This window comes from Chrysochloris asiatica, unplaced genomic scaffold (genome assembly GCF_000296735.1).
Source record: "Chrysochloris asiatica unplaced genomic scaffold, ChrAsi1.0 scaffold00026, whole genome shotgun sequence".
Classification (NCBI taxonomy): domain Eukaryota; kingdom Metazoa; phylum Chordata; class Mammalia; order Afrosoricida; family Chrysochloridae; genus Chrysochloris; species Chrysochloris asiatica.
Genome location: NW_006408544.1, coordinates 11,161,632 through 11,175,052, shown reverse-complemented (window position 1 = coordinate 11,175,052; position 13,421 = coordinate 11,161,632). Strand labels below are relative to the sequence as shown.

General features: G+C 36.0%; 1 protein-coding gene across 2 annotated transcripts in view; it reads left to right on the top strand.

Moving 5' to 3' along the window:
• The window catches only part of LOC102830306 (spermatogenesis-associated protein 6-like), a 139,462-nt gene that overhangs the window by 16,129 nt on the left and 109,912 nt on the right, over window positions 1–13,421 (top strand). Inside the window, exons 4-5 of one of the 2 annotated variants that reach the window (XM_006839739.1) lie at window positions 8,325–8,366; window positions 9,413–9,537. In XM_006839739.1, coding sequence (XP_006839802.1) covers window positions 8,325–8,366; window positions 9,413–9,537 — 167 coding nt within the window. The remainder of the gene's footprint in view (window positions 1–8,324; window positions 8,367–9,412; window positions 9,538–13,421) is intronic. The other variant, XM_006839740.1, reaches the window with a different exon arrangement.

Sequence of the window (13,421 nt, the reverse complement as noted above, 5' to 3'; positions counted from 1 at the left end):
TCTATCATGCAATCTCCAGTATCAGTTCTGTCACCAGCTCATATTTTTCCAATTACTGATCATTTCTCTTTGTTTCCAATCTTTGCGTTCCAACCACCAGTCATTATCAATACATCTTGATTGTATATTTGAACAATTTGGAAATTGGTAGAAGTTGGTAGAATTCTTAAATTTTGTGATTGTTGGCTTTAGTGGTTGGTATATAAATTTGACTAAAAGTTGTTTTTACTGGTCTTCCTTGTAGCTGTAAGGAAATTTTCATATCTTGATTTTCCTGATTAATTTTTTTCTTGTGTCTCCTCTTACCAAACAGATATTTTAATTTTTTTATATCTGTCTCACATTTCTTTCTCTGCCCTATCTTTAAACATTCCATTGACATCACTTCTTTGATAATATCTTACTTACCTTTTATTTTCTCATTGGTTGATGCTTTCCAAAGAATTGACTTCATTTACGTAATACTTACATTCTGATGAGTTCTACAACGATTTTTATTTCTAATCTTGTTTTGAGATTTGGATACTATTTTCTCTTACTTTGTTTTTTCATTGTAGTTTTATAATCTCTCTTTGCCTCCTAACCCATTAAATATAAAAATTACAAACATACTTAAAAATGGACACTAGTATAATGACTCACATGTTCCTTTCAGCCAGTTTCAATGCTTTTCAACTTTTTGCCACTCTTATTACATGTATACCCAACCACTTTAATAAATGTTCAAGTATTCATAAACAAATTTTAAGATGCCATTTCACTAGGGGATATTCTAGTATTACCTCTAACTGGAAAAGGGTTTTTTATTTTCTTCTTATAATTCAATCCTTATACTGATACCACACCTTTTAGCAATCATTCTTTAGAGTATCAAGTTGTTATTGAAATTTTACCAATTCCAAAGAATGCCTTTTTGCAGTTGGTATGTTAAAATCATGATTCATTCATTCAAAATATGGCTCACACTTTGGAAATGTTGTTTATCTCCTAAGTGTCTTGTTTCCTATAATGCTATCCTTTGCGTCATCATTTTCTTTTAATGCTGTGAGTTTGTTTTAATAACCCGGTCCTTCAGAATGAATTTGGCTAATTGCTCCCTAAAGGTGTTATTTAGCTTGTTTATCACTTGCATTTTGTAAACTGGAATTTAGATTTAGAAATCTGATTATATTTAGGTTTATTTATTTATTTTACAAGGATCGTTCATAATTTCTGTGTTCTTACTATTATTGCATCATATCAACTGGCATATTAATTCAATCTTGATTTGGGGGATTCTAGAATTGATTGATCATTTGGCTTCAGATCTTCAACAGCTTGGTTTCTCCATTAAAAAGTTTCACATCAACCCTTTATCTAATAGTTTGAGCATCCTTGAGACCATCTGCCATCAAGGTTACAGAATTGTGACTTCCTTATGATTTTTTTTTTTTTATATATATACTAGAATTCTTCTTTATCAGAAATTTTTCTCATCAGCAATTTGGTTACTCTGAAATCCAGGTTTTTTAGGAAAAGCAGGAGACATGTTTCATTCTTCTCCATTTCCCTTTAATAACTTTGATGGTGGTGGTGGTTGTGTATAGTTGAATTAGTTCCAACTCCTTGTGACCCTGTATAGCGTTTCCAAATCTGTAAATCTTTATGGGATCAGAAAGCCTGATCTTTCTCCCACAGAGCAATGGGTAGATTAGACTGGAACCTTGTGATAAGCAACCCAGCTCATAATCCACAATGCTACCAGGGTTCCTTTAATATCTTTATTGAGGTATAAAATTCACCTGTTGTAGCTACAGTTACATGATTTCTAGAATATTTACTCAGTTTGTAACCATCATTACAATCAGCTTATCATGTTTTCATCACCCTAAAAAGTTCTTTGATGCCTATCCTTAGTCCCCAGCATCTATTGATCTGCTTTCTGTCTCTGTAGATGTACCTTTTCTAGAAATTCCTATAAATGGAATTACACATTATATAGTCTTTTGTGTCAAGCTGCTTTTACTTAGAACTTTATGTTTTGAGGTTCATCCATGTTGTTTCCTGTATCAGGAGTTTATTCCTTTTTATTGCTCAAAAGTACTTTACTGTGTGGCACATATTTTTTCTTCTAGTCACTATTTGATTAATACATATATTGTTTCAAGTCACAGACTTTTACAAACAGTATTCCTATGAATATGGGGAGATATACTGGGTCACAGAGTAAGTATATATTTAACCTTAGTTTTTTCATAGTTCTTTATTACTTACAACACAGTAAGAAGCACAAGAATTGACATATTTACCTTGGTTGTCCTTGTCCTTAAGTTCCCAGGATGACATGAATGGACCCAAGTAGAGGCTGTCCAAGCAGTGGGTTTGTGTCATAGCTGAGGACCACTGAGACTGAGGAACCCATCACTTTTAAAGCAGTCAGCAAGTGTCACCACTGACCTTCCCCGGCAGTCCCATTAGGGCTGTTTTTTGAGTAGAGTGCCTCCATTTAAACATCTTCCTCTCTATCACTAAGTAACATTCCCTGGCATCCCAGAGGCAGACTATCTGGCAAGTTCTAGACAGCAGATTTTTATTGAGTTACCCTAGCCTGTGTCGTCTCTTCCATTCAGTGAACCAAGTGTAGCTGTATCCCCTACACCAAGGACTAGATCTCAGCACTGGAGAAGGAGGTTAGGGAGAACTCTTCCTTGGATGTGCTATATGTGCCCCAGGGCCGATAGTTTATTCCTTCTATCTACTATTCCTGTATTCTTTTGAATTCTCTCTATTTTCTCCTAGACAATACCTCTTTACTTCAATTCCTGTTATAGTTAAGAGTTCTTTATATTAAAATTTCTCAGTGTTTTTCTCACTCCATGTTGAATCCAAAATGATATATTTATTTTGAGACTTTTTTTTGTTTTACTTGCATGTTGTGGTTAGGTGCCTCTGAGTTGGCTCTGACCGTATACACAACAGAGTAAAGCACTGCCCACTCCTACACCAACCACACAATTGTAGTTGTGTTTGAACCCATTGTTTCAGCCATTGTGTCAGTCCATCTCTTTGAGTCTTCCTCATTTTCATTGACCGTGTACTTTTACAAAGGATAATATCCTTTTCCAGAGACTGGTCACTCCTGAAAACATGTCCAAAGTGCGTGAGATATGAAGTCTTGCTATCCTCGCTTCCAAAGTACGTCTTCAACATAGATTTATTTGTTCTTCTGGAAATCTGTGGTACTATCAATATTTTCCACCAATACCAGAATTCAAATGCATCAATTCATCTCCTTTTTTCCCTTATTTATTGTCTACCTTTCACAGCCAAATACTGTGGCTTGGGGCGGGTGACTTTACACAATAAAGTGACATCTGTGCTCTTTAGTGCTTTTAAGAAATTTTTTTGCCGCAAATTAGCCCAATGCAACATGCCTTTGATATCTTGCCAACTGCTTCCATGAGCACTGATTGTAAATCTAAGTAAAATAGTCTTTGACAACTTTAATCTTTTCTCCGTTAATCATGTTACTGTTTGCTGGTCAATTTGTGAAGATTTTTGTTTACTGAATGCTGTATTCTTTGATCTTCATCGGTCAGTGATTCAAGTCCACTTCACTTTCAGCAAGCAAGGTTGTATCATCTTCATATCAGAGGTTGTTAATGAGCCTTCCTCCAGTCTTAATGTCATATTCTTCATGTATATAATCCAGAGTCTCTAATTTTTGCTCTGCATGTTGTTGTTAAGTACTGTTTAGTCGGTTCCAACTCACAGTTGGTGAAAGGATACAATTGTGGTACATACCTTTCCTGGTTTTAAACCATGTAGAACCCCCTTGTTCTATCCAGATAACTGCCTCTTGGTCTATGTGCAGGTTCCTCATGAGCACAATTGTTCTAGCATTCCTGTTTTTCCCATTGTTATTCATAGTTTTTTATAATCCACACAGTCAAATGCCTTTGCATAATTGATAAAACACAAGTAAACATCCTTCTGGTATTACTTGCTTTTTGCCAAGATCCATCTGACGCTAGCAATGGTATCTCTTGTTCCACATCCTCTTCTGAATCTGGCTTGAATTTCTGGCACCTCCCTGTCAGCAGTATTGAATTCTCACCAAACTTTTACTTACATGTGTTATTAATGGGATTGTTAGATTATTTCTGCATTCTTCAGATTTGTTGGCACAGAGTACTGAGTGCTTTCAGCGCTGCATCAGTTTGTTCAAACATTTCAATTTGTATGTCTTCACTTCCTGGAGCATTGTTTAATTGCATATACATATATAACTGTTTCATACTCCTGAGTCTTCATTGCATTCATAGTAGCAAAACAAGATTCATGGCCATTTCAGGCCTCACATCTTCTACCATTCATCAAAGCACAAAGAAGAGATCTAGTTCCTGAGTTTTCAATAGGTCTTGAGATTTATTTGTAAGGGGATGCTGACTTAGGACACATGTTCTTATGACCTTTGTTTCAGGTGGTGCCTATATCAGCTTTCTAAGGGGATAGATCTTTAATGGAAGGAGAAAGGAGAGAAATTACAGCAGGTTTAAGTGTAAATACTTAATGATAGAAAGTTTATTTAACTAAAACATAACAGTTGTACCCAAAGAGGTGAAACAGCTTTACTTTATACCAGTGGAAACACAGAGGAGAGTTTTAAGTAAAGGAAGCATTGAACCAATGTAGACTCTTGTGTTGGACTGCTAGCCACAAGATCTGTGGTTCAAACCCACCAGCTACTCCACGGAAAAAATGGAGGTTGTTGGCTCCTTTAAAAACCCTAAGGAGTGGTTCTACTGTGTCCTACAGGCTCACATGGAGTCGGAATTCTGTCTGTGACAGTGTTTTTTGTTTGTTTGTTTTACTAGTGGGATTGTGAGTCACGTACATAATTTCCCAGTGTCAGAATACAAAATGAATATGTGCTTGTTTGTGTAGAATATGATATCTAAAATTAAATTGAGCATGGTCCAGAAAGTGAGGTTTCTATGACACCCGTGACTGTAGAGCCTTTGAATGGGCCAGTTCCTTGAGAAAATTCAGGTCAAGTACATAGAAGATATGTTAGACTTGATATGTAAGTTGTTTATTATTATTGATTGTAAATAACTGTGCTATTATTATGACTATTGCTATTATTGCAGAACCTACCAGTTTTATTTCATGCTATATCTGCACCTGTAAGGAAATTGCAGAGACCCAGAATCACTTCAGGCTCTCTGGGGAAATAAGACAATGATATTAAGAGCCCGCAGCATAATAGGGCAATTTCTTATTTACAAAGGTATTCTCCGTAGGAAATGGTTTTAATCTTGGGATCTACCAGAAAGTTATTAATTATGGCTAAACCTGTGCCCTGGGAACCATCTTTAGGCAAGCAAGAGAATAAACTTTCCTACTTCATAGACTGCTCTACTTAAAACTGTTAGTTTTCATCCTTTCTTGTTGAAGGTTTACAGATTCTTTCCTTAAGACACACACAAATGCATCCTTGCATGCACACTCTGTCTTCCTCCCTCTCTTTCTACTGCCACAAATAACACTGCCTAAAAACTTCTTTCAGGTGTGTAGTTTGCTTGCTCTCTCATTCCTTTCCAGTCACGACTCAAATTTATCTTCACCAACATATGTAAAGTAACACCTCTCTGTGGCTAATATCACAATCTCGATCTACTCCGTTATGTCTCGTTTTCTCCTATCTTCTACACCAGCACACTCTGAGAATGAAAGGGGGTGCTATTAATATTTCTACCCAGACAACAGGTATAAACAGAGTCCTGCTCAGGGATGGATGGTCATCCTGTTAATTTCTTTTGAACACCAATACTTAGTGTTCTCTCACTAGCACTATAGTTACATAAGAACAGAGACTTTTTCCTGTTTTGTTCATTCCTATTCTGTATCTCTCATATTTAGGGCAGTGCCTCCCACATAATAGGTATTTGATCTCCAAGGAATTAAATCAAATACTACAAATGCATCATAAAGCTGGCTATCCCTATTGTCTTTATGACTGTTGAAACTATACTATTGAAACATAACTGTTTGCATTGTTTTCATCCTTTGATTAGGAGAGATTTTTTTTTTTGAGAGTTTATTATATTATTGTGGTGCTTGCCTCATTCCCTTCAACCTCTGAAGAAAGAAAAGATCTGATCTTTTATTTATATTGCACTAAATTACTTGTTATTACTATTAGGTGCCGTGTCTTTTCTGACTCATAGCAACCCTATACAAAACAGAACAAAACACTGCAGGATCCTGTACCATCCTTAAAATTGTTCAAGCCCATTATTGCTGCCACTATGTCAGTCCATCTTGTTGATGTCTTCCTCTTTTTCGCTGATCCTTTACTCTTCCAAGTCTTATGTCCTCCTCTAGGAACTGGTATCTCTTGATAATATGTCCAAAGTATGAGAGAAGAATCTAGCCTTCTCACTGCTAAGGAGCATTCTGGCTGTACCTCTTTCAAGACAGATTTGTTTGTTCTTCTGGCAGTCCATGGTACTCTCGGTATTCTTCACTGACACCGTAATTCAACGATTCTAGGGTCTTCCTTAATTCATTGTCCAACTTTCACATGCACGTGAAGTGATTTAAAATACCATGACTTGGGTCAGGCACACCTTAGTCCTCAAATTGAAATCTTTTCTCTTGAACATTTTGAAGAGGTCTTGTGCAGCAGATTTGTGTAACGCAACAATACATCGTGTGATTTCTTGGCTGCGGCTTCCATGAGTGTTGATTGAGGATCCACGCAAAATGGAATCTTGGGCAACTCCAACCTTTTCTCCAATGATTATGACATTATTCATTTTCCGTTTGTGAGGATTTTTGTTTTCTTTACATTAACTTACAGTCCATACTGAAGACTGTAGTCTTTGTAGTTGTCATCATTCTTTGGTCATCATCACTAAGTATTTTAAGTCCTCTTCGCTTCCAGCAAACAAGGTTGTGTCATCTGTGTATTGCAGGTTGTTAATGATTTTTCCTCCAACCCTCTTGCTCTGCTCTTCTTCATTGAGTCTTTTTTCTCAGATTATTTGCTCAGCATACAGATTGAATAAGTATGGTGAAAGGATACAACCCTGACACACACTTTTCCTGATTTGAAATCATTCAGTATTCTCTCGTTCTGTTCTAACGACTGCCTCTTGGTCTTTGTGTACAGGTTCCTCATGAGCACAGTTAACTGTTCTGAAATACCCTTTTCTAAATGTTATCCATAGTTTATCATGATCCACACAGTCAAAAGCCTTTGCATAGTCAGTTTCCCCTGTTGTAGTGATTTGCAAGTTGCTGTGATGCTGGAAGCTATGCCACCAGTAATTTAAATACCTGCAGGGTCATCCTTGGTGGAAATGTTTCAGCAGAGCCTGCAGACTAAAAGTAGAAAGAAGGAGTGATTAATCATACTTGTAAATGATTCGCCATGGAAAACTTTATGAATGCTCTTATAACGCTATCCATAATGCTCTCATTATACTTGTGGTTTGTAATGTATTTATTTGTGTTTATTTCATTTATTGTTGATATTCTCAATGGAATGTTAAATATTTGAAGGATAAAAACATATTGGTTTTGTTTGTGTTTATTACTGATACAGAGTACGACCCAAAGGGAGTATTCATTCACAGATTGGAAATATAGTTAGAGGGCTAAATGACTATAAGATTTCAGTTCAATGAAAATGTTGCAGTGTTAAGGAAGAGAGAGATCATGCTGTTTTTCATGAGCTCTTACAAGCAAGGAGGGACACACTTTATTTTTATAATTTATTATAAAATACTTTTGTTGTTTTTCAGGGCCGTTAAGTCAGTTCCGACTCATAGCAACCCTGTGTACAACAGAGTGAAACATTGCCTAGCCCTGTGCTCACAATTGTAGTTACGTTTGAGCCCATTGTTGAAGCCACTGTCAGTTCGTATTTTAGACATGTTAATTTCATTGTATTCATAATCATGGAATTTACATGAATATCCTCACTTTAGAAAAGGATAATAAAGAATAATTAGTGAAATAACATATTCCTGATAATTAAATGTGTTAATCCATTTAATATACCTCTATTTTAATTCTTTTTTATTTAGGAAGAAAAAAAAAAGTAACCCTGAAGTAGTTATTTCAGTGAGGCATTAAGCAAGGGATTATTTAACATGTTCAGATGTACCTACTTTAAGATACAGGCATAATGCATGTTTTAAACATAACACCTACTGCATTATAAACATTGATGTAGTCTACCCAGAAGTTATTTGACCTTTGGTATGTCTGTAAAGTAACTAACATGTGTTTATTATTAATTTACTTAAGCAAAAATTTCTTTAAATTTTCAGATGATACAGCAGTGTTTGAGTTGATACAACTTGTTCCACCAGGTACCGTATTGTATTAAATGTTGATAAAGTAATTGGCGTAGAAGCCATTTGATTGAATTTTTTAAAAAAGATATAATCTTTTCTCTTTTTTCCCAAACGAAGAACAATGTCAGTATTCTGTCATTGTTCCATTATGTGTAAAGTACCAATAGCTCCAAGTAATATATACTAGAAAGAGTGACAAATGATATTCAAATATAATTATTCTAAAACTGAAAAACAGTAATAATTCAAAGTGAAAAATAAACTGATATTAACTTTGGGTATTTTTTAAAACCAAAAGTTGACTTTTAAATTGTTGTGATTTTCTAATATTATGTACTTTTGGTGAAGTGGAGTTATTTTTCTTTCATCTGTGTGTTGGCCACTGCTGTATAGTAGAGTAGATTTAAAACTTTGTCCATATAATACATATTACAAATCTCTAGGGGAGGTAGAGATAAAATATGTAGATTAGTTTTATTTCTGCTACTGATTTTTGTGATTTCAAAAAAATACATATTTTAATTAAATTGTTACCTATGTGAAAAATTGAGAACTATGTTTTTTGAAAGCTAGTTAATCTAAAAAAATGGAATATTACGTGTACTTAATTAAGATAGTTGCAAATTCTAGAAAACATCTACTGTTTTCCAACACATCATCTCATACTTTATAATATAATAGGTGGAAAGAAAATCGTTGAGATGATAATTAAGTTTAAGATGTGCCTATGTTATACCAAAGTGATGATTTTAAGTAGACACTTGTTTTATAGCAACTCTAAGGTGTTCTCTGAATTTACATGAATATCTCCATATTTGAAAAGGGAAATAAAAAAAGAATTAATGAAATGTAACTTATTTCTGAGTAATTGAACATGTTATAATCTGTGTTATATAGTTTTATTTTAGTTTTTCTTTCGTAAGAAAAAAAAAAAAATATTGACCCTGACTTAGGCATTTCAGCAAGGCACCAGGTAACGTGTATATATATTCTACTTGATGGGTTTGTTTCTAAATAGAATATTTTGTTGTAATTTGAATCATAGGGTATCTTTCTTGTAGTAGGTGAAACACTGTCTACATATGATGAGAATACAAGAGATTTCATGTTTCCGGGTCCAAACCAAATTTCTGGACACCATGATTCAAACCGCCAGGTTACCATGAGGAGGATTTCTGGCCTTCGAGTAAGTGCGTATGATACTATGAGTCAAACTGTGGTTTATGAATATTGTTGAAAACTACCACATAGTCTTCAATACCTAAAATTTGAAGAACAAATACAAAGTTTAATTTGACCTAAAGGTTAATTGTTTTGTGGAGCTATAGTGGTTATTTCAAATACACTGAAATCTAAATGGAAATAATTAAACAAAACCCATGCTTGCATGTACTGTCTAAGTGAACAAGTATTAATTTTAGTTTGAATGTGTAAGACTGCTTGTTTTCTTTTTTTCTTTTGAAGGAATTGCTAATAAACATTTGAAAAGGTGTTAATTCTCATTAGCAGTTAGTAGAATCCAAATATTAAATGCACAAGCTATGATTTTTTTAGCTATAAGATTGGCAAATTTAATAAATATGGCAATATTTATTGAATCTACCAGTTGCTCTATGTGATAAATATGTAGGAAAAAATGCAAGCTATTATATGTTGATGGTGTGGCACTGAAGGTTAATGCATTGGACTTGCAAGGTCTGTTTGAACTGCAAAGTCAGCAGTTGAAACTCACCAGCTGCTCCTCAGAAAACCTATAAAGGTTGCTATGACTAGGAACCAACTCAATGGCACTTCATAGCAATAACAACAATGTAAATGGGAACTATAGTTCAGAATTGTCTAGTAAAGGTTGTTGTTGTTGTTATGTGCCGTGGAGTCAGTTCCGACTCATAGTGACCCTGTACAGGGTTTCTGACTCATAGCGATCCTGTATAGGGTTTCCGAGGCTGTAAATCTTTACTGGGAGCAGAAAGCCTCATCTTTCTCCCACAGAACAAATTTTGAACTGCTGACCTTGCGGTTCGCAGCTCGATTCGTAACCACTACACTACCAGAGCTCCTCTAGTAAAGGTAGAGATACTCATATTCATCGTGGAGTTATATTCTCTCTGGTATGGTGGTGGTTGTGTGTCATACAGCTGGTTCTGACTCATAGCAACTTTGTATAATGTTTCTGAGGAGCGGCTGTGAGTTTGAACCACTGATCTAGTCATTAACTTCATGGTGCTTATCTTATAAGAATGTCTGTTTGTAGCATTTTCATAATAGTGAAAAGTGGAAACAATTTAAATGTATATAAGTAGGAGTTTAAATAGATTCATTGTGATATGTTCATGTAATGGAAATACATACTTACATATAAGTATGTGAAACCTACATGATTCTGTCATCCATTTATACAACATCCTTCAACTTCAGTTGAATATATTTAATTAGTTTTGTTCCTGAAAATGTCTTCCACCCAGAGAAACTGCAAGAAGCCTTTTGCTTTTTGAAAGCGGGAAAAGCAAGCATTGTATGGTTAAAATTATTTGGAAAACCAATTTTTACTAACTTTATAAATATTATAGAGTATAAATACAGAAAGTAGGGTGATTAGGAGCTGATATGCTGTAGGTAGCATAGTGGATTACGCCACCTCAAGGTCAGCAGTTTGAATCTACCAGTTGCTCTATGTGATAAACATGAGGCTTTCTGCTCCCATAAAGATTTACAGCCTCAGGAACCCTATACAGGGTGGCCATGAGTTGGAACCAACTCCATGACACACCACCACCACTACCACCATGGCGCATAGTCATAACCATGGTGAAGAAAGTAATTTTTCATGTAGGTAGAGGTTTATGATATGTTCAATCCCAGGAAATAACAATTTAAGCGTTCTGAAAGTATTAAAGTTGCCTTGGAAATCTATGAAAATAAGACTCATTTGAGAAATTTTCAGTGTCCAATTAATTAACTACTACTGCAGAGGAAGACCACCAATGAGATGGATTGGCCAAGTGGCAGCATCGATGGACTCAAGCATGGCAACAGTAGTGAGGTTGGCCCAGGATCGGGCAGTGTTTCTTTCTGCTGTGCATAAGGTCGCTATGTATTAGTACCGACTCAATGGCACCTAACAACAACAAAAACTACAGTCATAGTGTGGTGCTGTGGGCAAATGCATCAGACTGCAAAGTTGTTTGAGCTGCAAGGTCGGTGGTTCAAGTTCACCAGCTGCTCCTTGGAAACCCTATACAGGGTCGCCATGGGTCGGAATCGACTTGACGGCACTTAACAACAACAACAACTGCAGTCGTAAAAATCTTTAAAGAGTGTTTCTAGAACTGTCTAGAAACCATCAGTGAAAATGGTTATTCAGATTTTAGAAGATGAGCTCTTTAAAGTGATTTTAAAATATCATACAAAGATGGAAATATAAACTCAAGAGTATGGACCATAAACAAGAATCTATTTTTCATCTTTTAATTTGAGTTTTCTTTGCATATGTTGGGAAGATGTTGAATTATAATTACTAAGGTAGAAAAGATATATAAAAAAAAATTGGACTTCTGGTATAGGGGTATGAAGAGACTGACAATTATTCTCCATAAAAATGGGCACAATTACTAGAAACAATTTTGTTGTTGTTTTTAAGTGCCGAGTCAGTTGTGACTCATAGTGACCCTTATAGGGTTTCCAAGAGCAGCTGGTAAGGTTGAACCACTAACTTTAAAGCACTGTAAATCAACCAAATCAGATAAATTTAAAAGTGTTTATGGTTAAAAAACTGCTATAACTGTGTGTAAAAATGGCAGGAGTATCTAGTGTTCATGCCTGGGCCTATCCCTACACTACTTTGTCAATGAAAACTGTAACTTCACAAGCTGGGGCTGGGTGCAGAATTTGCCTATACTGCAACCAGTGGGGACAGAATTGATTCTGAGCAGAGTGACAAAGTCTGTAGCTCTTTCTGCTAAAACGGACAGATTCCGTTGGGAATGGATGTTGTTATTGTTATGTGCCATGGGGTTGGTTCTGACTCATAGAGACCCTGCACAGGGTTTCCAAGGCTGTCAATCTTTACGGGAGCAGAATATACCTCATCTTTCTCCCACGGAGCAGCTGGTAGTTTCAAACTGCTGACCTTGCGGTTTGCAGCCCAATTCGTAGCCACTACGCTACCAGAGCTCCAGCTTTGCTAGGCTGATTGCAATTCTGACTGGGGCACATTGCAGACTAGCCAGAAAGTTGACAGGGAGATCTTGAAATTGAAAGAACAATCTAAAAGATGAAATTAGCTCTCCATACATTCCTGGCCAACTGGGAAGCTATATGTATATAGAGGAGACAGTGAGAGTTCACTAGAAAGTGAAAGCAAAGGGAGATGGGAGAGCTGGCTATTGCTTTGAATGGATTCCCCAACCCATACAAATGCTCAGTAGAGGCTGGAACCCTATAGGTTCATTGGATAACCACTACGCAGTGCACAGGTGAGATTCCTAGAAAAAATGTTCTTGTTAAGTTCTGTCAAGTTGGTTCTGACTTAGAGCGACTCTGTTTACAGTTTCCAAGGAACAGCTAATGGATTTGAACCACCAACCTTGCAGTTCAAACTGACCTGCAGTCCAGTGATTATCCTGCATCACCACATCAGGACTCCTCTACAAAGAATAAAATCAGAAAAATATAGCACAGTTATCAATTAAATAGCAAAATAGCAAATGTAAATCCTTAGTCATTATGGGTATTGGTATGGCTGATAGCGACCTTATATAGGGTTTCTGAGGAAGGGCTGGTGTGCTTCAGCTGCCCACCTTGTGGTTCAAACTGACCTTGCAGTCCAGTCCATTAACCCACAGCACCACACCAGGACTCCTTGATATGAATACTGTACTTAAATGTAGATATATACATTGTTCCCATCAAAAGGTAGAGATTGTCAGACTGCATGAAGAAGTAAGATCCAATTGGATGATTTCTTCAAGAGACATGCTTGATTCAAAAACATAAATAAATTGAAAATAAAAGAATGGACTAAGTCATGCCATGGCGTGGCTCTGTTAATGTGCCCGATATAATTTACCA